This window comes from Eretmochelys imbricata, chromosome 10 (assembly GCF_965152235.1).
Source record: "Eretmochelys imbricata isolate rEreImb1 chromosome 10, rEreImb1.hap1, whole genome shotgun sequence".
NCBI lineage: Eukaryota > Metazoa > Chordata > Testudines > Cheloniidae > Eretmochelys > Eretmochelys imbricata.
In genome coordinates, this window is record NC_135581.1 from 42806816 (window position 1) to 42834753 (window position 27938).

Here is a 27938-nt window from a genome sequence, read left to right on the forward strand (position 1 = left end):
GGGTTTTTTTTTGGAGAAAAGTTTATCCTTATCAAAGGGGAGGTCCTCCACTTTGGTCTGTAGATCTTTAGGGATGCCAGATGCAGAGCACCATGAAGATCTGCGCATAACCACAGCAGTTGCAGTAGTACAGGCTGCTGTGTCTGCCATGTCTAGAGCTGCTTGTAGGGGCTGTTCTGGAAATTAACTGGACCTCAACCAGGATTGATTTGGAGTCTGCTCTCCTATCCTCTGGAATGTAGGAGGCAAATTCGAAAAGTTTACTGTAATTATTGAAGTCGTAGCTGGCAAGGAGGGCAGAATAATTCGCAATTCTGAACTGTAGAGTGGAGGACGTGTAAACCTTGCGACCGAAGACGTCAAGGCGTTTAAGGTCCTTGTCTTGCGGAGTGGGCTGATATTGCAGCTGTTTTATCCGTTGTGCAACTGCATCCATGACAAGAGAGTTCAGTTGTGGATGAGAAAATACGAAGTCAGCGTCCTTAGCGGGAACATAGTATTTACATTCAGACTTTTGCAGGTTGGTAATAAAGAAGCTGGAGTTTGCCAGAGTGTGTCAGCTGGCTCCAAGAGTGCCTCGTTTATGGGGAGCGCGATCTCTGAGGGCGCAGAGGGTTGAAGCATTCTCAGGAGTCTATGTTGTGTTTCCTGAACTTCTTCTAAGGGGATGTCTTAATTGATTGCCACCCTCTTGAAAAGTTCTTGGAATTGTTTACAGTCATTCACATTCTGTGGAGGCAGAGGGAAGAGGGCTCGGTCTGGAGCTGACGGAGCGTCAGCGGTCGGTGAGTCAGGATACGGTCCGTAGCTCATGTTCTCAGGAGGGGGTTCGGGCACTCTAGAAGTGGACGGAGCTGGAGATCGAGGCACAGAAGGAGGTAGTGGTTCGGTAGCAGAGGTCTGAAGGTGAGTGGTAGGAGGATGTGGCCCAAGGGTACCACTGAGGCCAAGGGTCCGGTGGAGGAAGAGAGGCAGGTGAGGAGAACTCCACCTGCTGCTGTACATCAGGTTTGCTATCAGTAAAGGTAGCCAGCTCAGGTGGGGAGAGCGACTGTTCAAAAATATGAGCCCTGTGTGTCCAGGAGCGGGGAGTTAGGCTCAGGTGGTACTGAGAGGTCACCTTGAGTGAGAAACTGTTGCTCCTGCTCCCTGGGCTGTGCTGAGCCTGAACTGTGCTCTAGCCCATTGTCAATTGAAAGCCTCACTGGTGCCCTGGGGCTTATGGAGGAGCCCTGCTGGGGGTCCGCTGCTGGTGCCGGGGCGGGAGGCAGGTTTAGTGCCAACGTTCTTCCCAGCACAGGGACAGAGTGCGCAGTCGGCACTGCGGCTATTTTTAGCCCGGAGCGGGTCAGTGCTGACGTTCTTGTCTGCACTGGAGCAGGGCGCGCAGTGCGCACCACTGCTATTTTTAGCGCTGAAGTGCTCACTGCCGCGGAAGCCTTCCCAGCACAGGAGGTCGGGTTCCTCCCTCTGCGGGAGCCGTGGCTGAGGTGTTGTGACAGCCTGAGGCGCCTGCCTTCTGCGCTGTCAATACAGAGAGTAAGGATCTTGCGGGAGACCCTTTACCCTTGTTAAAGTCTCTACTCGGAGACTGTTGCACTTCTTGCCTCTGTTACAGAGAGGGTGAAGCCATGCTCTCAATTGGCTCTGATCTGGCCCGGGAGCGTGAGGAAGAGGGTTTAACTTCCCCCATCTTTTTCCATTTTAAGCCACAGGTCCCAGTCACAACAAAGCCCTGGTCTTGAGGCTTGCACAGTGAAGGCATTTTGCAGGGACGTGTGTTTCGCCAAGGCACTTCACACATCATGAGTGCCCATCAGACCTTGGCATGGAGTCCTCACAGGAAACACTTCTTGAATCCTGAAGCCCTGGGCATATTGAATTGGAAATGGCAGGGGAAAGTGTCTCTGCGGAAAACAAGCCTGAGGTGAAAAGGTTTTGTTTGTTTTTTTAAACTAAGTAACTAAACTATGTAACTATTCTAAAGGAAGGGAAACAACTAGGATGTAACTAATAACTATTTCTATGTTCTTTGTTATTGTTTCCTACAAAGACCAGGGAAGAGAAGCAGCACTGCCCCGAGTCCCATCTTCAGCCTTGGACAGTTGAGAAGGAACTGAGGAGGGTGCAAGACGCACGCACTCAGGAATATTCCAATGAGACGGGAGATACCAACTGAGTGTATGCGTCCCGACCAGGCACTGCTACCGAAGATCTCTGATCAACGGCGCTGGGACAAACTGTCACCTAGAGTGGAGCACCCACAAGGACAGCACTCGAAGAAGAAGAAATGTTATTTCTCTGTTTCAGTGCACCGTGCAGCCAGTCAAACTTCCTTAAGCTCCCCGACCCAGGTTAGCCATGTTGCATTAGAACCAAGTGAACAAGCCGGTAACTATTCTCCCCAATTCCTCAGAAGTGTCGGGGAAACAATTTCCTAGGTGCTAGGCTGCCCCCCACCCTGTCATCATGATAGTATCTAAGCACCTCAGCCTTTAATGTACTCATCCTCACAACACCCTAGAGAGGTAAAGTAACGATACAATCTCTGTTTTACAGATTGGGAATTGAGACACTGAGTGTCAAAGGGTAGTGCCCAAGGTCATGCAGGAAGTCTGTGGCAGAGAAGGAAATGAATCCAGATCTCCAAAGACCCAGGCTAATGCCATAACCACTGGACCTGCCCTCCTCTAAAATGTTAAGTTTAAACTTTCAGACGTTTAAATGCCTTTCCCATCATCCACCTGTGATCCCTCTTCCTAGGAAAAACCAGGAAGAGCAAGCAAACTTTGCAGTGTGACCCAAAGGTCAAATTCTCACCAGAACAGTCTCCTCCTCTCTGTCCTCAAAGTTACACAGGGAGCAGTTAGCTCAAGTGCCTCTGATCTCCATGGTATCACACCAAGAGAGAAGTATCTCCACCAGGCCCTAATGCAACTAAGGCTTTCTAGGTTAAAGACAATGACTTAAGTTGCACCAGAAAGCTATTACAAAGCTAGTGCCCCATGACTTGCACTAGTTTAATTTTTTATTTTTATTACGGTAGCATCCTAGCAGTGGACCATGACATTCGCTCTTCAAGAAATACCCCTCAACTAACAGTCTGCGGCATTCTGCATCCATTCTGCATAGTCCATTTTTAGGTGTTGCCCCACATGCAGTAATCCTATTATGACAATGGCCTGGATTGAGAGGAGGTCACTAGACTAGATCACTGCCTTTGTGTTAATTAAAAGGTGCTTTACCCACTGTTGGTTCCTGGCCACCTGGAAATAGCTGGAGATCCAGGAGGACACCAAGTTTGCAAAACAGTAATAAGAGAACAGATTTCCTACAACAAAGGAAGCAAACATCAACCCTGCTATTTCTTGCAGTTGGCTCCCCTACAGCACAACCCAACTCTTCCAGGTTGAATCATTGTCAACTTACCCTAATCAAAACCTTGATCCTAGCAGGACGCTGGACAAGCCAACCAACCACACTAGCTAAATCTAACAAAACAGAAATAGAGCCAAACCATTCAGAAGAAATCTCAGTCCTTCATTATCTCCACATTCACATAAATAGGGCGCGTGACAAGATAGAACCCTGTGGGACCTCACGAGAGCCCACAATGCAGCTGAACTGTTATCCAACACAACACTCCAGGTCACATGAAGGTGAAGAAATTGAGCCACTCAACAGCAACTGTATCCATGCCAGGGTCTCCAACTTAGCAGTAATACTTCATGGTCAATAGTTGAAAAGACAGCTGATAGACCCAGGAGAATTAGACGCTTTGCTTTCTTCCATCACCAGAAACCCAACCAGCCAAGGAAACCAGAGCTGCATCGGTCACATTCAAGCCTAGAACTAAATTGACCAGGATTAAGGAAAATTGAGTACTCTATGCACAAACAAAGACTCTTCACCACTTTCTAACCTTTTTTGGGAGATGGTTAGAGAGAAACTGGGTGGTAACTGGTGACACTATCAACTTCCAGAGAGGGTTCTAACTACTACTGTAAGAGAAGCTGGGACTGTGTCACTGCATCCTTCCAATCCCATCCTCAATAAGGGCCCCAATATCTTCACTGGCTGAGCAGCGAAGGGATTCTGATGCTACTCACAGGTGGTGACCAAATGCTCCTATAGCTTCTTCATGAATAAAAATGGCCAAAATTCAGAGTTTCTAAACAGAGATGGAACCATCCTATCCACAAAGAGCAAAGAAAACTCACATCAGTAAGCGAAAGTGATCTAGAAGAATAAAGCTGAGAAGGGCACATGGGAGTCTCAGTATGAATAGTTACGGACAAGAACCTTATGATGCCCTGCAGGCTATCCACCGGGTGACCATATGGCTAGGAAGCATCCACCTGTAAGGGGCTTCTTATTCCAGTTCTATGAGCCACAGAGATTCAAACAGGTCTCCAGTCCAGGAGGGTATCTAACATTTTAGCTTAGAATGGGGATTTTAATGTCCATTTTTTCCAAGGGAGATCGTATTCTCTCCCTCCTGCCATCTTCCTTTAAATGCAGGAGAGTCAAAATTAGATTTACCACTTGGATACTTTTCACACTTGCGTGGAAGGTCTCAAGACAGCTAAGCCACAATTTTTGCATAATCTTGCTGAGACTTATTAACATATCTGTTTATATTATGCTGCTACATTAAAAAACAGCACATTTTATGTTACTGGTCCAACAATTAACCAAATACTGGTCCTACAGTAGGCTGCTCTGGAGTGGAAGTGGGTGTCTGGTGCATTTTTAAGAGCGCTGAGGAAGACCACCCCCATCTTTCATGATTAGAAGAGAGACAGGAAGTATTTACAAAAGCACTTCATGGTACTACCAATCCTCAATGCTACTTTAGATTAACACAATACTAAGTAGCAAAGTCTGTTGCGCCTGACCAGACGTCCTGATATTAGGGGCTTTGTATTATACAGGCAACTATATTCCCCACCTCCCAGAAAAAATATCCCAATTTCTCACACATGTTATCTGGTCATCCTAATTGTGCATCTAAATCTACGATGCTTGTGTCCCCCTAACCTTTCAGGTTAAGCAAAAATATCCTAGAGGAAAACAATATATTTTTGATGATTCCATTAAAGCTACGGAACCAATTTCCTTCAAGCTTGGCTTTAGTGAGCTCTAAGGAGCAAGCAAAGTTTGAACAAAGCGGTGTCTGCTGTTGTATGTTTCAGAACAGTAGTTCTCAAGCAGGGTTACATGTACCCCTGGGGTACACAGAGATATTTCAGGGGGTAGATCAACTCATCTAGATATTTGCCTAGTTTTACAACAGGTTACATAAAAAGCACTAAAAGTCAGTGCAAACTAAAATTTTACACAGAAATGACTTGTTTTATATGCTCCAGATACTATACACTGAAATGTAAGTACAATATTTATATTCCAAGTGATTTACTTTATAATTATATGGTAAAAAATGAGAAAGGAAGCAATTTGTCAGTAATCGTGTGCTGTGTACTTCTGTATTTTTATGTCTGATTTTGTAAGCAAGTAGTTTTTAAGTGAGATGAAACTTGGGGTACACAAGAAATCAGATCCTGAAAGGGGTGCAGAGAACCACTGCTTCAGAACACATTAGGAAATCATTTTATTTTCCACAGAATTAAAAAAAAAAATTCATTTTACTGAGAAATTCCTAGAAGTTTGCCGAGAAGCAGAGCACAAGCATACTAAGTTTCAGAATTTGAGCCAGTCAGAAAATGAACAGGGTCTTGCAATGGAAGCACCACTTCAACTGAACATCTCAGTACACTGGGTAGTTCTGCTCCCACTAAATGTAACTGATTCTACTTAAACAGAAAATAAGCAATGCACGCCCCAGACCAGGAGCAGCTGTCTGCAGCAAACAATGCTGTTACCAGATTACACTGCAAAACTAATAAGAAAACAGACTGGCCATTTCCTAACACCCCCGCCTCCCCTATTCACAGCAAAATCTCAAACACATGCACACAGCCTCTTGTCTTCACAGGCAAAGGCCCAGGTTTGCTCCTAAACTACATTCCCCACATGACAGTTACATGTTTTGCCTCCTTGCTACCATGCCAACCCTTGTTTTGACTCCTCACAAAGCACACAAAAACAGACCACTGAAGTTTTATGTAAAGTTGGGCTGGCTGGAACCAATATATTTGCATAATAAAATCTTAACAGCTGGTCTACCAGTCTCCATCTGGAAACCTGCCCAACAGAAATGAACAACTGCTGAAAAGCCAAACACGGGGGGGGGTGGGGGGGTGTTTAAAGGCAGATGTAAATTAACCCAGCCTAACCAAGCCATGGGTGGCATAGAAGTCTTCCACACTTATAACAGAACGAAGCACAGTTTTGCTGAAGGACATAATCAGTGCTGGACAGAAGCCCTAAAAGCAATAGCTTCTGCTTGCTTTGGGTTTCCAATTAACTCTTTAGTACAAAAGCAAATAACCAAATGCCACTCCCTCAGCTATAATATGAAGAATCTTACACATCCATTAGCAGAAGCATTTTTGCTTGCACCTAGGGTGATCATTTTCATCTTACTGGTGTCGTTAGCGTTTCACATTGACAACAACACTGTGCTGTGGTGGAGCATACTCCTAGTGCTAAAGGATTACGCTGCTCTTCTGGCTTCCATCAGGGCTTCTGTTTAGTATGTTTATGAAGCAAACTGAAACCAACCTTTGTGTTTGCTGCAATCCAATTGGAAGTTTCACTGTCATCATCACACTTCTTAATCCACTTCTTCAACCACTGTTCAGAAATTGAAAAAACAGAATCCATAGACTTTATACAGTTTAAATCTATCTTGCACAGACATTACATTAAGCTAACACTAAGCACTTAACATAAAAAGGAGAGCTGCAAAGGTACACCTGAATGACATCATTTGCCAAGCAGGGTTGAGTGAGCTTTAACTTGACAATTCCTTTTGTGGCAGAAAATTAGTTTGCCAGAATCACTAGATAAACCCTGGAAAGGAGTATTATAGAACCACAGAATGCCATTGGTTAGGGACTGCATTACTTGTGAGTCCAGAACAAGAAGTTTTTGGAAGGTAAGCTCCGGATGTAACTTGCTTCTGTGGAGGCTCTGCCCCAATACCAACATGGTCCAGTTAGTAGGAGCACACAGACTAAAGTCTCAGTTTCCCTTTGCTATTCTACCAGCTAAGAAAAGCAAGAAAAGAGTACTAACACTATCTTTTTGCTCTTACACATCAGCTGTAATATTCTGGCAGGCTGTACTACAGGGTTGCTTTTCTTCTCTAATGATGTGTATTAACCCGATTTGCTATGTTGGGTCTCTGGGGATCTCCATGCACTACATTCCATCGACTAGCAATGTTCATACATTTCTCTGCATAAACTCAAAGATGCAAAGCCTCCACAGGATAAGTCTCCTACGATGTCCTAGCTACTTTTAGGTCATGAGAGAATTACATATTATTCCCTCCCATAAATTGTTTTTTGTATTAAAGCTGCTGAATGTGTTGCATTTGAGATGCACATTGGGGCTATTTGGAAAGCCTGCATACCCTTTGCTTTCACATACTTCCCTACATTTCTAGGAGGAACACTGCTAAGTCAATGGATTTAAATTACTGAAGAAAAAAATGGGACTTCTTATACCGTGTAGATCAGGAACTGATTGAACTTCTCATGGAAATGCTGATAAACTGAGCTACAACCCCACCACCCTCCTTTACTGCTCCAATGGTAGCTAACTGCACTCATTCTTCCATTTAAGATCTTAGATTTTATTCTCTTTAGGGTATGGAACAAGTCTTCCTGTGTGTTTGCACAGCGCCTAGCCCAAGAGGGTCCCACAATCTTGATTAGGGCCTCTGGGTGCTACTGTATTAAAATAATCATCCATCTTTTCCACAGATTGTGCTAGATGGCAGGGGCACCTGAAATCAGGACCACTGAGATTCAATATTAAAACCAGAAGCAAGCTATGAGGTTACTAAGGTATTAAAGCACCCACAGGAGTGTTGTGAGAACAGGAATACTCCTTGTAGAGTGAAGCGTTTATGCCGGAGGTCGCCCATCTCTACTGATGTAACATTATCCTACGACAACAGACTCTTCCACATAGCTGCACTAAAACACTTTTCATGAAGGCAACGCCGAGTGGTGACCCTGAAGACTGCTAACAGACTTCAGGTGCTGCTTGTTACTTCCTTGATATGAAGAGGGAGAAGCCTACAGTGCTCCTTAGTGTGAGCATAGGCGTAGTTCGACTTCTCAGCTCCAGTCAGGCCAACGGGACCACATGTGGGTGGGCAAATTCTGTGCCTGCCCAAGGCTTGCAGTTTGGAGGCAACGCCCCCTTTACACCTCCCCAAACTAAGCTCATAGGTGCGAGTGGTTATTGTACGGCAGCTATGGGCTCATACCTAGACACTGTAAATACCCACAGTACCACGCTACTTTGCTGGGGGTCCTGCAAGCAGTTTGACTTCCCCCTTTAGTTTTGCAAAGCCATGGGTTCAGCGAGGAAGTTGGACATGCTCACCTTGCACTTAACAGGATCATGCCAATTTTCACCGCAGTTAAAGCTGTACGTGAAAAAGAGAATTAATTCACAGAAGTTTAGCGATCACACTATGTAATTAAATCATAACTCCATTAAAAACTTACTTTTACAGTAGTTTTTGTCTTTTGGGTTACTTCACTGAAAGGGTCTGGGCACCAGATCTTGCTGAAGGTAATTACTGTAAGCGTGTTTCAGTTAAACTAAAACGAGGAGTCCGGTGGCACCTTAAAGACGAACAGATTTATTTGGGCACAAGCTTTCATGGGTAAAAAACCCACTTCTTCAGATGCGTGGAGTCCACTCGAAAACTTATGCCCAAATAAATCTGTTTGTCTTTAAGGTGCCACCAGATTCCTTGTTGTTTTTGTGGATACAGACGAACATGGCTACCCCTCTGATACTCAGTTAAACTAGAATCCCATGCCCCCTGATGGGTGCATGACACACTTTAGAGTGTTCCCAAAGGGGCCTGGCTACTAACATTAGATCTGAAATGGATTAGTTTTCCATCCAGACGTATAAGGCTGCCTTGTAAAATAAAACAGACATCTGGACTCCTAATAAAAAGCATAACGCTGAACAAAAAAACTTCATCTATGCATAGCCCTTCAAATGGCTAGAGGGGTATAAAAATGGACTCCTTGGTTTATAGGGAGTTTCTATGTCTAACTGTTTTCAGACTCCCCTCCGAGAAGTGTTTCCTCTACTGAACAACATCTGTTTGAATGAGGTTAACTGCCCTAACAGTTTGCAGACTTCCATGTAATTCAGGTCTCAAGCAAAGTTCCTTCCCAAAACATTTCAAGAGCATTTAAAAACTTGTTTCTTGGCTTTTGGCTACAGCTGTTGATTCTCTCATTGAAAGTGAAAAGATCCAAATTAGGGTGAAAGCCCTTTAAAAGCACTTTATGCACAATATAAATAATAATCCTTTGCTATAGGTGCTTCACATATGAGGCGCTCTCCCACTTGGCAAACGGATTAATTCAGCCTTATCCCGCCTGTGAACATGAACTACCTTCACTTTAGATGGGATACCAAGGTAGAGAGAGGATGACTGAATTTTCAAAGGCCATTGAGTGAGTATGGGACTGACTTGATTCTCAGTCCTAGGTTTTACCCACAAGATGACCCTACATTGTTAACATGTTAATTTTGCCATTTCTAAAATGAAATTCCAGTCATTTATCAATACATTTCCCAGCTTTAGCTTTTAATTTCATACATGCCCATCACCAAGTGCTCACAGAATGATTTGGTTATGAGGGAACTGACTTAAGCAGCTTCAGTTTGCTCAACATTACTCCCGTTCCTTCGTTAAATGAATCAATTGAGGAAAAGAATCCAAGGGATTTGGAATTGCCCCAGAAATTTCTCTACAAGAGAGATTTCTCCCCGTCAGCTCCTAGACATTTTCACTTGGAAGACATTTTTATTTTCCAATTAGGAAGATAGGCAAGAACATTTTCAAATGAAGCAAAAGAAAGATGAACCACAAAACTAATCCTTGCTTTTAAAACCTCTCCCCTCCTTCCAAATGGTTACTAAGCTCTCCCCCCTCATATTGGCTCCTCTGGCACAAACAACTTCTCAAAAAGATATTTATACTGTACTTAACTCTTAACTTTTGAATGGTCCTTGAAGCTCAATTAATTCACAAGAGTGTTCTTACCAAAACTGACGTCCACATTTGCAGCGAACAGGTTTAGCATCAGGATACTGAACTTTAACAACATGGTGGCAGTCTGGGGCAGGACACCATTTTAACAGTCGATTACACTAGAAAATAAAGTGAGAAAACATGGCACGAAGAACTACCAGGAAAAGGACACTCACTCTAACAAATCATCCTTCCCCCCTGTATCCTGTTGTCCCTGTATCCTTTAACCTTGAGTGTCTTCGGGTATGTTTATGTTGCAATTAAAAAGCCACAGCTGGCTCATCCCAGCTGACTTGAGCTCAGGGGGCTCGAGCTGCAGGGCTGTTTAACTGCGGTGTAGACTTCCAGGCTTGGGCCAGCCACGGGTGTCCAACTCCAGTGTAGACATACTCTTCCTTCTTAAACTCCTATCCACAGTGGCCTCGCGTGTCTGCTTATTCTACATGTTCACTCTATCCCCACAAAACAAGTGACTGAATAAATCAGTCAGTCAATTACTTCACTGTTGTGTCTCCTTTCTGAACAAGCAGTAGTGTGAACAGTTACTGCTGTCCCACTTTTATCTCCTATATTCTGAATGTATCTACCAGGTCACCTGGAAGATACTTTTCATGAGGCAAGTATAAAGTGTTTAAACTTTCCTTTGGGGAAGTACTGGTCAAACTAACATCTGAGCAGTTTAGCCCCTCTCCCATTCTCTGTGCTGCAGTGATACCCTTTAATGAAACACTGTCTACCTACAGCCGTGTTCAGGAACTCACATTTACAAGCCATACGTATTCTCAATCCCTCTGGTAACACATCCCACTGCTTTGTTTGCATTTTTACTGCAGCCACCAATGGACTTCTAGGACTTCTTCTAACCATTATAAACCCTTGTGCATTGTAACAACTGTGCATCTCCAATGCTACATTAGTGCAATGTTAAGAAGGCCGATTTAAACAAGAGTCAAGAAGTGAACGTTATTGTTTGACTGCAACCTTAACTTTCCCAAGCTATTTCTGATTACTGAACAGGCCGTTTACAGTATATCTGAATATTCATAACACAGATGCAGTGAGGGAGTTAATACAATGAAAATTTCCCAACTTGCATCTTTAAATCTTAGTTTCTGTATCTAGGTTTATTCATTTATTTGTCAGTTATGGAGCCCATAGTTAACAGAACACTGAAATATTTTATTCAAAATAGTTATACATCATCATGTCTTACAGACTGACACTTGGGGTACCCGCTACATTTTAATGCTTGGTGTGTCCTGGTTTTGAGGCTGAAAAAAGCTTACCCAAATACACTGATTACCATATTGGAAAGACAAGAACCATTAAATCCTTCTCAGGACTTCTGTAACACTTACTGCATTTTGCTCATCTACTGTGACAGTAATTTTCTAAATTTTTAAGTAATGTTCCACTGTCTCTCCCACTCACCCGCACATACCTTTCTGGGTCATGTGTCTTCCTGGTACACTGTGTTTAATACTTTCCCCATAATTGCACATAGCTTAAACGGTTTATAAACACTTGCTGAAAGAGCACTACCTTGTTACAACTGATTAGAACATCTCCTGTACAGAAGTCTATAGCCATTAATCTTGGGCAGCTCTTCATTTTCTGCTGACTTGGAGCATATTGCCAAAAAAAGAGTCGATGCATGCTCAGCCTTCAATGAAAAATGCCTGCTCATTTCAAGAAAGTGTTGCCATAGTAAAAGGAAAAATTTTGATTACTAGCTCTCACATGCATATATCCTATCACAATTTAGAAATCTACATTGTCCCCCACCACAAGAGTACCCGACCTAATTAAAATGAAAAGGTGTTAAAAATGAGCCTTTAGACTTAAACAGAAGCAAGCCCCCGTCCCGCAACACCAACCATTGAGCCATAATTCAATCAAAAACGTGTCCAACACACCACTATAAATGGAAATAATCAAAGCTAGGTATCAAAGGGGTCTCACTGTATCTGTGTAGAAGAATAAAAAGATTAGAACAGAATTATTTCTTTCATGAAAGAAATTCAAATAAAAAAACTCACCTCTACAAAACTATTAGTTATTAAATGCTGGTACTTTAATTTAACCTTTGAATCTGTGATCAGACGCCTATGGAAAGGAGAGAAATGCAGAAACATTCATTGTAGTAGAAAACTCGTTTATTTGCACAGTCAACAACTAAAGAGACAGTGTAAGAATGTAGTTGTTTTCCCATATGCTTGCAGTTACACAAACATGTATCAGGATCCACAATCCAGGAACACTTATCTGTTTCCTATTGTGTAACATTACAACACAATACAAACACTCTGAACCTTACTGCTTTCACTTTGGATTCTTAATACAGAAGCACAAATGAAAGTTGTACAGTTCAAGCAAGACTGTTTTGAGGAGCATACCTGCATTTTTCTCAGGCTTTCTTGAAGAGTCCAGGGGTACAGTAAACAATTTTGCTAATTTCTATTAATGTCAGGTTTGCACGTTTCCTATAAACTGCTTTCAAAGGTTCCAGATTGCACTTGCTGCACTGGGGACCAGCACCAGGTATGCCCAAATGTTATTTGGATTTCAACTGAAAGTTAATGTTTAAGCTGATGATCATTAACAGGATATTGCTGATATAGTCATATACAGAAAGGCAACAAGCTAAAGCTGCAAGATCAGCAAAATACATGGTCTTCTGGACAGTGGCAAAAGCAAATAAAAGCTCACTAAGTTAATCATTTCAGTTGTTTTAGGGGAGTTTGGGAGCACTTTCAGTTATATTTATTGATCCAATCTGCATGATTCTGGGTTTTACAACTATGTTGTATATATATTGAGCTTAGGACTGGTGCATTGTAAATAACGACATTAAATTATGTATTACTGGAAACACAGATACAAGACTTTAGGACTGTCAATCAGTTAACTCAAGCGATTAATGCAAAACAATTAACTAGATAACTAGTGCCAATATTTGTAATCAAAAATATAAATATGAAGTGACAGTATATACTTTGTACTCTGTGTTGTAACTGAAATCAATATATTTGGAAATGTAGAAAAGCATCCAAAATATTTATAATACTTTTACATCGGTATTCCATTATTGTTTAACTGACTTAATTGCAACCTTTTTTTTTTTTTTTGGTAATTTGACAGCCCTAATGCCTTCATGTGTACAAGGCAGAACAGTTATGACTGCTTGAGGACTATGACTGAATTTCTTTTTTAGTTTTTAAAATCTCAACCTATGAAGTTGGAATGATTTACACTTTGCACAAGTTACTGTTAAAAACAATCACTTTGTAATCACATACTGGAATAAACACGAAAAAGCTTTGAGTGATTTTACTACATACAGTACATGCACACCAACCTGTTTATATCTGGAGGGCCACTTAGAAGTAAGTAAATATTATAGTACCTAGCTCTTATATAGGACTTTCATCCATAGATGTGTGTTCATTTCATGGTGTAATCAAAGGAGCTTTCACATACTCATATTAATAATAAAGATTGAAATGAACCTGCATTGAAGTTCACCTCTGGGATGAGAATAGGAATGAGAAATTTCAGCCCCAAATTTTCCAAAAGCTGCACATAATCAAAGACAAAATTTAGGATGCAAGAGCCACCCCAAATGTAACTAGAATACAGCTAGTGTGACACTAGAATCCCTTATATGTGTTGTTTACCAAACTAGGCAAAGAAGCCACCTTCACAATTGCACCCTGCTCCTGTATGTAGGATTTGGAAGTGTCACCTTAAAGTGTCAACTACATTTCTATAGCGCCATTCACCTGAGGATCACAAATTCCCATAAGGTGGTGGGTGTTATTTGACAGACAAGGAAACTGAGGCAAACAGGGTCACTGACTTGCCCACAGTCACAAATCAGTAGTTATTTGGAATAAACCCCATCTCTTTCCAATTCCCAGCCCCCATGCTCTAGCCAACTAGCCAAGCTTCCTTCCTTCCTTAACAAATTAAGTTACACATACAGCCTGACCTCACTGAAGGAATCAAGCAGGAGAAGCAGATGCTTGACAATTTGTTACCCACTAACCTCTCCTGGCAACAAAGGGACAGGAAATAAATGCTATATACTGGGGGAATGTTTTTACAACAGCTCCATTAAACTTCACCTAAGTGGTCCTTTAACTTTGTGGTAGTTTTCTTTACCAGCTGATAAGGTTTAAAACATTACTACATTACCAAATTTCTTGCTGTCTAAGGAATTTAAGACCTAGAGCAGTAGAAATATAGCAGGATGCATATGATATGGAAAGAGATAGCCAAATTTGGATCATAGCACCCTATATTGAAAACTCAACTGGTGCTGTCTGCTCAGTAGTGGCCTCCTGACAATACTTTGATGAGGGTTAAGGGGCATGAGGATCACTAGTGACTGCAGACATGGTGCGGATAAAAATAAGGTCCTAAACCTGGAGTGTAAGCACTTCTGACTTGCTGCATCCTCCCCTTTTACAGAGTTCCTCAACACTGTCCTTTCAATTTTGTCTGAACTTTCTTAGCACCAAATGGGAACGAGACCTACTGTCGTACTATAAAGTTGTAGAGAAGCTGAGAAGGCAGATTCTAGCCAGTTGCTACTGGACAGCAGAAGCTACATGACAGCAGCAGCCATTTGGCACCAGTAATAAAGGCAGCTTACTGTGCTTATTAATGAAAGCAACAACACTGCATGTAGGTTAAAGCAATTACCAGCAGCATTAGATAGGGTGAGGAAGGAATAGAACAGATTACCTTTAGCTGGTTTGAAGGTCTTGAAAGATTTAAGACAACCTTCTTCCTTCTCCCCCACAAGATCAATAGCTATAAAAGCCATAGGAAGCATAACTGACAAGAATATAGCTACACAGTGATGGATCTGGGAAAGTCTATCTTCACTGCTGAAACTGGCTTGCTCACAGGTAGCGAAGCTTAGAGATCCCACTCCTTCATAGACTGGGGGAAGGCAGAACTGGGTCTGTGCTTTCTCTGCTTTTATGGTGGTTAAAGAAGCCCCCAAAATTGTTTTTTCTTTTCAATATGCTTGCTTTTAAGAAATAGAAATTCAGGTCCTGTGTAGTCTGGAAGGCTAAGGTTGGAGAGCTTGAGAAACGGTGACATCACATGGCCTAAGAATGGAAGTTGGTAGGGAAGGGCTTTTTAGTCAGACTATTAAAAACAACTTTTGTTTGCAGCTGTTTAATTCTAGTTACTTATTAGCTTGAAGCCTCTTAAAGGTTGAGCATCCTTCACACTTTCAGTTAAGGTGTTACACCTCCAAGACCTTCCAGAGATTAGGGAAGAATGGAAACAACAGGGATTTAAAATCCAAGTACTTGTTCAGCTAAGAGTAATTCCTGGGTGGAACTAATATAGACATAGCTCCACTGCTACAAGCTCCTAGTGTAGATACATGCCTCTAGGGAAGTCTCATTTTGCACTGCTGTATTCTAAGTCACACTGGTGGGTAAGTTTGGATCCCAGTAATATAAGATCCCTACAAATAAAGTCTACTTAAAAGGTGGAATCTAAAATACTATGCAAAAACTAAAATTAAGTGTCACTGCAACACAACAATGTGCCTCTCTCCCCCCCACCACACACACACACACACACTCTATTTCCTTCCCAGTCATGGCTGGTTATGAAGACATTTAAGAGCAGCTTTCCACTTACTGTCAACCCGGTTCCCCTTTATGATTGACTCAATGATGCCTCCATGCACACTGACACTGCAATTCACTACCTTGGAAGCAAGTGATGTAAAACAACAAACTAACATAAATGAACAAGTCTGGCTCCAGGCAGGAGGAGCAGGCTGACAAGGAGAAAGCTCCAATTCAGATGCTGATCTGGCATGAAAAGTTAGAATGGACATAACTGAGGTTTAGGATTATGAAGGGTATATCTGTTCAATAATAAAGGTGTCACCTCACATAAAAACAAGAAAGGCAAACCCATAGAATTCATTGTCGCATAAGGCTGCAGTCACTTACTGTAGCTGGTAATTTTATGAGCAACAACACTTATGACACTGGCTAACATAAAAGGGTAATTGAATCTCATGACTCAGGGTGTAATTAATACAATTCCCTATGAAGGGGTCAGGAAGGCATCTCTCACATCAGCCTATGTGGAATGGGTAGCACTACAGAGTTGGCCAAACGCATTACAGGAGTGCTCTTCTGAAGCTTCAAGTATTTTTCACTGCCCGAGGCAGAATACAGGACTTGATGGACCAGCATGTTGACCTGCTGTAGGAAGTTCTATATTCCTAGTCAGACGAGAGGAAACTAACAACTGTACAAGCAATTAACTGGGGTTTTGGTGACAGCGTGCAAGTGCTTTTATTCTACTTGTAAGTTTAAGAAGTGTGGCAGGGATTCTCCCCTCTAGCACAGAGCTGAGAATTGGTACACCAGTACAGGGCAGTTCCTTGATCAATCTCTTGACACATTCAGACTTTAAAGGAGCTTCGAATGAGCCATTTCATAGATACAACATTTACTGGAGGGGCAAAATGGAAAAACATTAACAGAGGAAGGGTGACATCCTTCAACTGTGGTACTTACATAACTGTATTGTCGTCAACTAAGATATCACAGCCATGAGCAGGGCATGAAATAGTCTGAAAAAGGAACAAACTGATCAAGTAAGGTCTTGGAATGGTTTTTTTGGTGCCCCTTTACCATCATGAGGAACCCCACAGGATTTTATTGCAAACTAGCCATATTTGCTCAACAAAATCAGACCTCCAGATACATCAGCCAGACCCACCTCTTTGAGCAGCATGATTACGTTCAACCAGGGCTGAGATGCTTATACAGAGTCCATACAGTTCCTCATGAAACTCACATGCACTCTGTAGATGAAGAACTCAACCTCCAAGATTTGTTTATTCATTTCTGTTAGAAAAGACTCCTGCCTCCACCCCATCCTTCCCTCTTCCCCAACTCAAGACCAGCACAAGTCACACAGATCCAATATTTACCTGTCCCATGCCTTCCTCCATTATTTTGGTAGTTAAATATTCACTCCAGCACTGCATACAGAACTTATGTCCACACTCTAGGCCAGTAAAGTACTGCAACAACAAAGACATGTGACACTGTATCCATTCTGTCCTTCCTGGAGCTGTGCAGTTTTGCTTATTTCATCTCTTACTTGCAGTACAGAATCTGACTGTTCCAACAATACCATATTGTTTACTCTGCATCATTATCACACCACTACATTGTTACAGCAGCTTTAAATGTGCTCTCAATGTAGCTGCAGTCTGCATCCTTAACAGCAACAGGAAAAATGGAGGTATACGATTTGCCCCTCCTTCCTCAAATACCTCTAAGTTGTCCTTCATTTTAGGTTATGTCTACACAGAGCCAAGGGTGTGATTCCCAGCTTGAGCAGATGCACTCATGCTAGCTCTCATTGAGCTAGTCTGCTAAAAATAGTAGTGTAGCCATGGTAGCGAAAGCAGCAGCACAGATTAGCCCCCATCGAGTATAAACCTGCCCAGACCCCAGGGCTATGTTCTTGAGGCAGCTAGACCATGCCTCCATTGCCAGTGCTACCACAGCTACACTACTATTTTCAGCATGCTAGCTCAATAGGAGCTAGTGTGAGTATGTCTACTTGAGCTGGGAACCACACTCACACCTCTATCTAGATATGGCTTTTGATTTATGCACCTGGTATGAGAGAGCTTTTTTCCCTATCTTTATTACTGTAAGGCTGCTATTCTGTCATGGAGGTTGCAGAAATCATGGATTCTGTGATTTTGGCAACCTCTGGTTACTTTTGCAGCTGGCAGCCCTGGGAGCAGTCAGCCCCGGGGAGCGCCCAAGCACTGGTCCCAGGAGCAGCCCTGGAGGCCAGCCACACCAGCCAATGCTCAGGCGGCCACAGGGAGCCCCCAAGCAGTGGTCTTGGGGGCTGCCTGGAATCAGCCACACTAGCCCCTGCTCAGGTGGCCCCGGGGAGCACCCGAGCAGTGGTCCTGGAGGCCTTGCAGCAACAGGTGGCTGGGGGCAGTCAGCCACCGCAGGGGCTAGCCGTCAGCCCCCAGGGCCCCACGAGCTGCTAAGTTTTAGTCAGGGGTATTTATATAGTAAAAGTCTTGGACAGGTCACAGGCCATGAATGTTTGTTTATTGCCCATGATCTGTCCATGACTTACTAAAATACCCATGACTAAATCTTAGCCTTCACTGTAAGTCACTAACAAATGCTGCACCATGGAACTAGGGTTAGAGTTAAAATGATACCCACTGTTTTCTTTCCTGCACTCACATCCCTCCACTTGGAGGACACACTCAGTCACTCACAGTTCCAGAATGATTACCAACCACATTCTGCCTGAGGCAGATAAGATACTGCCCATGCAGGTAGAAGCAGAAAGGAATAAAGGGGGAATAGGATGCGTTATGGGACTAATGTCGAGTAACAGGAGTTTATAGCATTAGAGGTCTACGTGAACAGACGTATACAGTTAACTTTCAGAGGGGTAGCTGTGTTAGTCTGTATCAGTAAAAACAACAAGGAGTCCTTGTGGCACCTTAGAGACTAACAAATTTATTTGGGCATAAGCTTTTATGGGCTTTCACCCACTTCATCAGATGTATGGAATGAAAAAAAGTTAACTTTCAGTATGTCAACTTGCTTGGTAAACTCTTCAGTCCCTTTAGAACCCAGATGTTCATCTGATCAGAAGGCTGAAGAACCTATTGTTAGAAATAACTTACCAACTGAGATTTGAAACAATGTTAATCATGCAGACAGTGATTCAGCAAGGACAACTTTGTATGCATTATCCTCTACACCAGTGGTTCTCAAACTTTTGTACTGGTGACCCCTTTTAAATAGCAAGTCTCTGAATGCGATTCCCCTTAAATATATAAAAAAACTGTTTTTAATGTATAACACCATTATAAATGCTGGATGCAAAGCGTAGTTTGGGGTGCAGGCTGACAGCTTGCGACCCCCCATGCAATAACCTTGCGACCCTGAGAGGTCCCGACCCTCAGTTTGAGAACCTGCTCTATACAAGGTGTGCCAAAACAACTTGTGGGACTCAAGTGATTATGTTGGGGGGGGGGGGAAGAGAGAGAGAAGAACTAAAGAACAACAAATAAGACTGCTAGAGAGAGTAACTTTGAAGTGACGGTACTATATAAATGAGACTCAGATAGGACAATTATGTTTCAAATCACAGGGGGGAAAAAATCTCCTTCACTACCACTGTGCAAGTTCTAATTTCATATCATCTGAGGATTGAACCCTCATTTTATATGCTGCCTGTAAAGCACCATATACTTGCGTAAGGCTATACAGATAATAGGGTGTCTCCTGGACAGCAGGATGATACAATAGAAGCAAGATTTTGTCAATTAAAAGACCTTCAACTTGAAAAAAATCACTTTCAGAAAAAGTATTGTTACGAACAACACTGAAGATTACAAGTTTTATGTTTCTTTACTTTGGGTATCTGACACTGGAGTATAGTTTACCCTTCCTTCACTAGCATGACCACCCTACTAAGGTACCGCTCTGGGGGGCACTCACCTATACACTCTTCTCAAGGCCCTGCTAGAGGGTCCCTTGGCCTCCACTAGAGCTGTCTAGATTAGTAGTTCTGCCTGGATTCATCTCAGGTCCACTCCTCCTTCCCCTCTACTAACCTAGACAGCTCAAGTGCAGGCCAAGGGACATCTACACAGGGCTTTGCCTTTAAGTGGAAGCTCCCTGTGGGAGAATACCTTCATCTTCTGTCAGCACTCAGTTATCAATGATGCAGGCAGCTATAGGGCCATAATCTCCACATGGGAGAAGACCTGCTTCAGTTTTAAATTATTATTTGAACATCCGATTCAAGACCACATCTGAGGCTCTGCAAACATTCCTGTGCTCAAACAATGCTCCCCTGGGGATGGAGCTTCAGTCGATTGGCAAGGAATTCCCCCCCGAGGTTTTGAGAAGTCTCTGGTACATTTGGGTGGAACTATGGGAGACCAAAGATTTGAAGATTGTGCTGGTTTACTCCAGATCTATGGTTACCATGGCACAGAAGGTTCATCTGCATGGGGTGGAGGTTCACAGCCTAAAACTATCATTAACAAGGATATCCTTTAACTATCCTTATCCAAGCAACTATACCAAAAGAAACACTGTCCCCAGAAAAGAGATAAATGTGTGTCCTTAGTGCAAGACTGATTTTGATAGCTTCCAGCAAGTAAACTGATAGCTCCCTATTTCATGGTCAGTCACTGCCTCCTCCCAAGCTGTACAGAACATCTGCTTCTCTATCTAGCCATTTCTTTACTTTGAGGAACTTCCCTTCTTGTCAGTCAGCTTCAGACAAACTGAGAACCACCAATAAAGCTGCCCCCTCCACACACCCCTGGCAATTGATACAGCTGATAAATAACTATTCTGTTCCAAAAATGGCATATCATGGGCAGACATTACCTTACTTTCACCTTACCTTGCTATACTGATGAGATTCTAATGACCTCATTTGGGGGGCCAGGAACAGAGTCATTTTCCTGCTTTTTGCTTATGCCTATTTGCAAGAATTCTAGCATCAGTATTTTACTACCTTTTGATATCAGTGTCTGCTCTTTTGTAAGCAATAACTGAGCAAACACAGCAAGGACTCTGCTGATCCAAGACTGACATTTTCCCGAGCAGCATTTTTCTTCTTTAGTAAATAGCTCAGTGAAAGGTACCACAGTGACAGATCCAAGGAAGCCATCTATATGTCCACAGAATAAGTGCACTGCCTGGGCTACAGAACAAGCTTCCCAGAAACACTACCTGTTAATGCTCCCATCAAATTTGACCTGAAGGGACACTGGGGCGGCAGAGAGGACTGAGTTCTGTCTACATAGTCCTTTCAATTCTTGTCCTCACCTCGAAGACTGCCAAGAAGGGGTCACAGTGCAATTAGTGACTGGCTGACACCTATCCATTAGGAACCAAACAGACCAACAAGTTTCACTTAGGCCACCAAACTGTCACTGCTGGATTCAGACTTGTGATATAGCAGCAAAAGGCTCTTCTCCAACCGGTATTCCCCACCATTCTCAAAACATGTATCATGGTGGCCACCATTCTGCCAGTTGAAGTTGGGATTCAATAAAAATCTCTCCTGAACAGGCCAGATGGGTTACTATAAAGGAACACAAAATTTACACTCCCACTAGTCAGAGAAGGCAGAGTGTGACGCCAGCTGCGATCTCTGCACCACAAGTTGTCTCTCGTGAATTTTTAGCACTTCTTAAAATTTAAAACATCTGAAATCCCCAGCATTTTAAAAGCAGGAAGGAATTCTTACCAAAACTGCAGTGTTTTGGATCACCTAGGAAAGAAATCAAAGCTGTTCAAAATTAAGGAGGTAAAGAATCTCGGATTTTTAGGTTAAATGTTCACCTTTTAAAAATATCTATTTCTATCTATCTATATATATATATCCCATAGACTCATAGGACTGGAAAGGACCTCAAGAGGTCATCTAGTCCAGTCCCTTACACTCAAGGCAGGACTAAGTATTATCTAAACCAGTAGTCACCCATCAGTCGATCGCAATCCATTGGTCAATCCTGGAGACTCTCCTAGTCTATCACTGTCTCCGGTGATGCAGCTGGGCTCCCTGGTTGCCCCGCCCGACACCACTCCTGGAAGCAGCCAGCATGCCCCTGTGGCCCCGTGGCTGGCAGGGGTCCCCGCATTGCTCCTGTCTGTAAGCACCGCGCCTGCAGCTCCCACTGGCCGGGCACGGGGAACTGTGTCCAATGGGAGCTGCAGGGGCTGTGCCTGCAGAGGGGAGCACCCCAGGAGCTGCAGGGGCACACTGGCCCCTTCCAGGAGCGGTGTGGAGCCGGGGCCGCCTGAGGTAAGTGCTGCCCCCTTCAATGGGAAGGTTCTGAATGGCTCTGCAGCATTAAGACCAGGAGTAGCATGAGTACAGCAGACCCAGCTACACTGGACCAGCATTTCTCTTCCACTACCCAACCTGCAGCCTCCCGGAGCCAGCTCCCCATATGTCCTCCTGCACCCCAAGCCCCTGCCCCAGCCCTGAGCCCCTTCCTATAGCCAGCACACCATACTCCCTCCTGCACCCCAAGCCTCCACCCCAGCCATGAGCCCCCTCCCAGGGCACCCCAACACTCTGCCCCAACCCAGAACCCCCTCCTGCACCCAAACTCTCTCCCAGAGCTTGCACCCCTCACCCCCTCCCAAACCCCAAACCCCTGTCCCACGCTCAGCCCGTAGCCCCCTCCCACACTGCAAACCCCTCGACCCCAGCCCAGAACCTGGACTCCCTCCCATACGCCAACTCCTTGCCCCAGCCTGGTGAAAGTGAGTGAGGGTGGGGGAGAGGGAGAGACGGAGAGAGGGTGAGGATGGAGTGAGCGGGGCAGGGCCTCAGGGAAGGAGTGGGGTAGATTCTGGGTTGCCCTTAAATTCAAAAAGTGATTTGGGCATAAAAAGGTTGGAGACCACTGATCTAGACCATCCCTGACAGGTGTTTTCTAACCTGCTCTTAAAAATCTCCAATGATGGAGATTCCACAACCTCCCTTGGCAATTTATTCTCCCAGATCCCTTTCCATAGTACTCCTTCCTAGGCAGTCGTTTCCAATTTTGTATGTACACATCTGATTGTTCCTTTCTAAGTGGAATACTTTGCATTTGTCCTTATTCAATTTCACCCTTTTTACTTCAGACCATTTCTCCAGTTTGTCCAGATCATTTTGAATTTTAATCCTATCCTCCAAAGCACTTGCAACCCCTCCCAGCTTGGTATTGTCCACAAATTTGTAAGGGTGCTCTCTATGCCATTATCTAAATAACTGATGAAGATATTGAACAGAACCAGATCCAGAACAGATCCCTGTGGGATCCCACTCAATATGCCCTTCTTGATAACTATTCTCTGGGAACAGCTTTCCAACCAGTTATGTGCCCACCTTATAGCAGTTCCAGCTAGGTTGCATTTTCCTAATTTATGAGAAGGTCATGCAATACAGTATCAAAAGCCTTACTAAAGTCAAGATATACACCAACTACGGCTTCCCCCATCCACAAGGCTTGTTACCCTGTTAAAGAAAGCTATCAGGTTGATTTGACATGATTTGCTCTTGACAAATCCATACTCACTCTTACTTATCACTTTATTATCTTCTAGGTGTTTGCAAACTGATTGCTTAATTATTTGCTCCATTATCTTTCTGGGTACAGAAGTTACGCTAACTGGTCTGTAATTCCACAGGTTGTCCTCATTTCCCTTTTTATAGGTTGGCACTATATTTGCCCTTTTCCAGTCTTCTGGAATGTCTCCTGTCTTCCATGACTTTTCAAAGCTAATCACTAATGGCTCAGATATCTCCTCAGTCAGCTACTTGAGTATTCTAGGATGTACTTCGTCAGGCCGTGGTGACTTGAAGATATCTAACTTGTCTAAGCAATTTTTAACTTGTTCTTTCCCTATTTTAGCCTCTGATCTTACCTCATTTTCACTGGCATGCATTATATTAGATGACCAATCGCTACTAAACTTCTTGGTGAAAACTGAAACAAAAAACTTCTGACATTTCCACATTTTCTGTTATTGTTCCTCCACCCCCCATTGAGTAATCCCTACTGTCCACAGCATAGCCACAGCCCCAATGCAAAAGCTTCAATTCAAATCCAAACTTTAGGTGGTTGACAGTGACCTCAGGCATGAACAGAGACCCATGCCTTTTATTAAAAAAAGGAGAGTAAAGGGCCTGGTTTTCCTGCACCATTTCCCCTAAATTCTTCATATGCTGAAAAAATGGAGGATCTCCTTCCATTTTGCCTAAACTTTATACCAGGGGTGGGCAAACTTTTTGGCCTGAGGGCCACATCGGGGTTCCAAAACTATATGGAGGGCCGGGTAGGGAAGGCAGTGCCTCCCCGAACAGCCTGGCCACCACACCCTATCCACCCCCTCCCACTTCCTGCCCCCCGACTGCCCCCCTCAGAACCCCTGACCCATCCAACCCCTCCGCTCCTTGTCCCCTGACTGCCCCCTCCTGGGACCCCACCCCCATCCAACCCCCCCCGCTCCCGTCCCCAGCCACACCCCCGCCCCGACAGGCCCCCGGGACTCCCACGCCTATCCAACCGCCCCCTGTCCCCTGACTCCCCCCCCTCCCCCCCCCGGGACCCTCTGCCCCTTATCCAACCCCCCCACTCCCTGCCCTCTTACCATGCCGCTCAAAGCGGCAGGACTGGCAGCCACGCCAGCCGGACGGAGCCACCCACGCCGCTGCGCTGCCCAGCAGGAGCTCACAGCCCCACCTCCCAGAGTGCTGGCGACGGGGGGGGGGGGCTGCCGGGGGGGAAGGGGGGGGGGACGGACGACAGCGGGGGGGGGCTAGTCTCCCTGGCTGGGAGCTCAAGGGCTGGGCAGGACGGTCCCACGGGCCACAGTTTGCCCACCTCTGCTTAATACCCTCACCCTGGAGGTTTTCCCTAACAGACACTATCCTCTTTCCAGCTAAGCTAAAGACTAGACTGTTCTCCTACTGACCCTGATGCTACTGCTCTCAAGGTACTTTTATATTACAAAGGACAGCAGAAACACTAAAGGTGAGCACCCAGACTACCTGAGGGAACAGGAAATGGAGCAAATGGAACACATACCAGGAAGCACACTGTTTCAATATAGGTTTCAGAGCAGCAGTCGTGTTAGTCTGTATTCGCAAAAAGAAAAGGAGTACTTGTGGCACCTTCAAGACTAACCAATGCACCCGATGAAGTGAGCTGTAGCTCACGAAAACTTATGCTCAGATAAATTGGTTAGTCTCTAAGGTGCCACAAGTACTCCATTTCTTTTTGTTTCTATATACTGGTCCCAAAATGGTGACAGGGAGGGGACCTGCAGTCATAAGTTTTACCTTTGCTGTTCATAGCACAGTAACTTTATTTAACCTCAGGAGTTTCTTTGGCCACATGAAAATCAAGAATATTAGGGTTGGAAGGGACCTCAGGAGATCATCTCGGACCAATCCCAAACTAAATCATACCAGCCAGGGCTTTGTCAAGCCTGACCTTAAAAACCTTAAAGGAAGGAGATTCCACCACCTCCCGAGGTAACCCATTCCAGTGCTTCACCAACCTCATAGTGAAAAAGATTTTCCTAATATCCAATCTAAACCTCTCCCACGGTAACTTGAGACCATTACTCCTTGTTCTATCATCTGCTACCACTGAGAACAGTCTAGAGCCAATCTCTTTAGAACCCCCTTTCAGATAGTTGAAAGCAGCTATCAAATCCCCCCCGCATTCTTATCTTCCACACCCTAAACAATCCCAGTTCCCTCAGCCTCTCCTCAGAAGTAATGTGTTCCAGGCCCCTAATCATTTTTGTTGCCCTCCACTGGACTCTCTCCAATTTTTCCACATCCTTCTTGTAGTGTGGGGCCTCAAACTGGACACAGTACTCCAGATGAGGCCTCACCAATGTCGAATAGAGGGGAACGATCACATCTCTCGGTCTGCTGGCAATGCCCCTATTTAATACAGCCCAAAATCCCATTCGCCTTCTTGGCAACAAGGGCACACTGTTGACTCATATCCAGCTTCTCATCCACTGTAACCCCTAGGTCCTTTTCTGCAAAACTGCTGCCTAGCTACTTGGTCCCTAGTCTGTAGCGGTGCATGGGATTCTTCCATCCTAAGTGCAGAACTCTGCACTTGTCCTTGTTGAACCTCATCAGATTTCTTTTGGCCCAATCCTCTAATTTGTCTAGGTCCCTCTGTATCCTACCCCTACCCTCCAGCGTATCTACCTCTCCTCCCAGTTTAGCGTCACCTGCAAACTTGCTGAGGGTGCAGTCCACGCCATCCTCCAGATCATTTATGAAGATATTGAACAAAACCGGCCCCAGAACCGACCCTTGGGGCACTCCACTTGATACTGGCTACCAACTAGACATGGAACCATTGATCACTACCCGTTGAACCCGACAATCTAGCCAGCTTTCTATCCACCTTATAGTCCATTCATCCAGCCCATACTTCTTTAACTTGCTGGCAAGAATACTGTGGGAGACCATATCAAAAGCTTTGCTAAAGTCAAGGAATAATACATCCACTGCTTTCCCCTCATCCACAGAGCCAGTTATCTCATCATAGAAGGCAATTTAGGTTAGTCAGGCATGACTTGCCCTTGGTGAATCTATGCTGACTGTTCCTGATCACTTTCCTCTCCTCTAAGTGCTTCAGAATTGATTCCTTGAGGACCTGCTCCATGATTTTTCCAGGGGCTGAGGTGAGGCTGACTGGCCTGTAGTTCCCAGGATCCACCTCCTTCCCGGGAAGGAGGAGGATCTTGGGAACTACAGGCCAGTCAGCCTCACCTCAGCCCCTGGAAAAATCATGGAGCAGGTCCTCAAGGAATCAATTCTGAAGCACTTAGAGGAGAGGAAAGTGATCAGGAACAGTCAGCATAGATTCATAGGATGAGCACTACATTAGCCTTTTTCTAGTCGTCTGGGACCTCCCCCGATCACCATGAGTTTTCAAAGATAATGGCCAATGGCTCTGCAATCACATCCACTAACTCCTCTAGCACGCTCGGATGCAGCGCATCCGGCCCCATGGACTTGTGCTCATCCAGCTTTTCTAAATAGTCCCGAACCACTTCTTTCTCCAGAGGGCTGATCACCCTCTCCCCATGCTGTGCTACCCAGTACAGAAGTCTGGGAGCTGACCTTGTTAGTGAAGACAGAGGCAAAAAAAGCATTGAGTACATTAGCTTTTTCCACATCCTCTGTCACTAGGTTGCCTCCCTCATTCAGTAAGGGGCCCACACTTTCCTTCACTTTCTTCTTGTTGCTAACATACCTGAAGAAACCCTTCTTGTTACTCTTAACATCTCTTGCTCGCTGCAACTCCAGGTGTGATTTGGCCTTCCTGATTTCACTCCTGCATGCCTGAGCAATATTTTTATACTCTTCCCTGGTCATCTGTCCAATCTTCCACTTCTTGCAAGCTTCTTTTTGTGTGTTTAAGATCAGCTAGGATTTCACTGTTAAGCCAAGCTGGTCACCTGCCATATTTACTATTCTTTCTACACATCCAGATGGTTTGTTCCTGTAACCTCAATAAGGATTCTTTAAAATACAGCCAGCTCTCCTGGACTCCTTTTCCCCTCATGTGTCCATATGTCAAGTGTCAGTATGAAATTTCCAGAACATTATCTGATGCCCCCTCCCCTTCAACCCTGACTTGTGAGAACCCCTAGTCCAAGAGCGATAGGCAATGCAGTTATTACATTGTTTTGACCAATACGCTACTGCCACCTGTGCTGAGCTTGGTGTGTGTAAAACCCTCCACACTTAACTCACTGGTATTCCCATGGTGGTACAGGAAACAGAACTGTCAAATAAAGTCTGTCTTTAAAATTACTTACGGAAGATTTACTGGAAGCTGAAAGAACTGAAGCAATTACACCCCCCCATCGAAAGCAGAATACTGAGACAGTCTATTTGCCTGGGGAAATGGAAGGCAAGATTTTACTGAATAGGAAGCTTATGAAGAGCTCCGGAAGACATGTATGGAGGCTGACAAACTTATTCCAAGCACAGGTCTGGAAAGACCAGGGAGCCAGGAGTAACACCACACCATGCTTCCACACTTTCAGTTAGATCAGCAGTTCTCAACCAGAGGTCTGGGGCCCCCTTGGGGGCCACAAGCAGGTTTTGGGGGTCT

The 27938-nt window shown here is 44.3% G+C and overlaps 1 protein-coding gene across 2 annotated transcripts in view; it reads right to left on the reverse strand.

Moving 5' to 3' along the window:
• The window catches only part of ARIH1 (ariadne RBR E3 ubiquitin protein ligase 1), a 113981-nt gene that overhangs the window by 19530 nt on the left and 66513 nt on the right, over positions 1–27938 (reverse strand). For both annotated transcript variants that reach the window (XM_077828644.1, XM_077828646.1), the window contains exons 4-9: positions 17190–17282; positions 16771–16826; positions 12244–12310; positions 10217–10323; positions 8524–8566; positions 6685–6756 (exon numbers count right to left, since the gene is read on the reverse strand). In XM_077828644.1, the coding sequence (XP_077684770.1) occupies positions 6685–6756; positions 8524–8566; positions 10217–10323; positions 12244–12310; positions 16771–16826; positions 17190–17282 (438 nt within the window). The remainder of the gene's footprint in view (positions 1–6684; positions 6757–8523; positions 8567–10216; positions 10324–12243; positions 12311–16770; positions 16827–17189; positions 17283–27938) is intronic.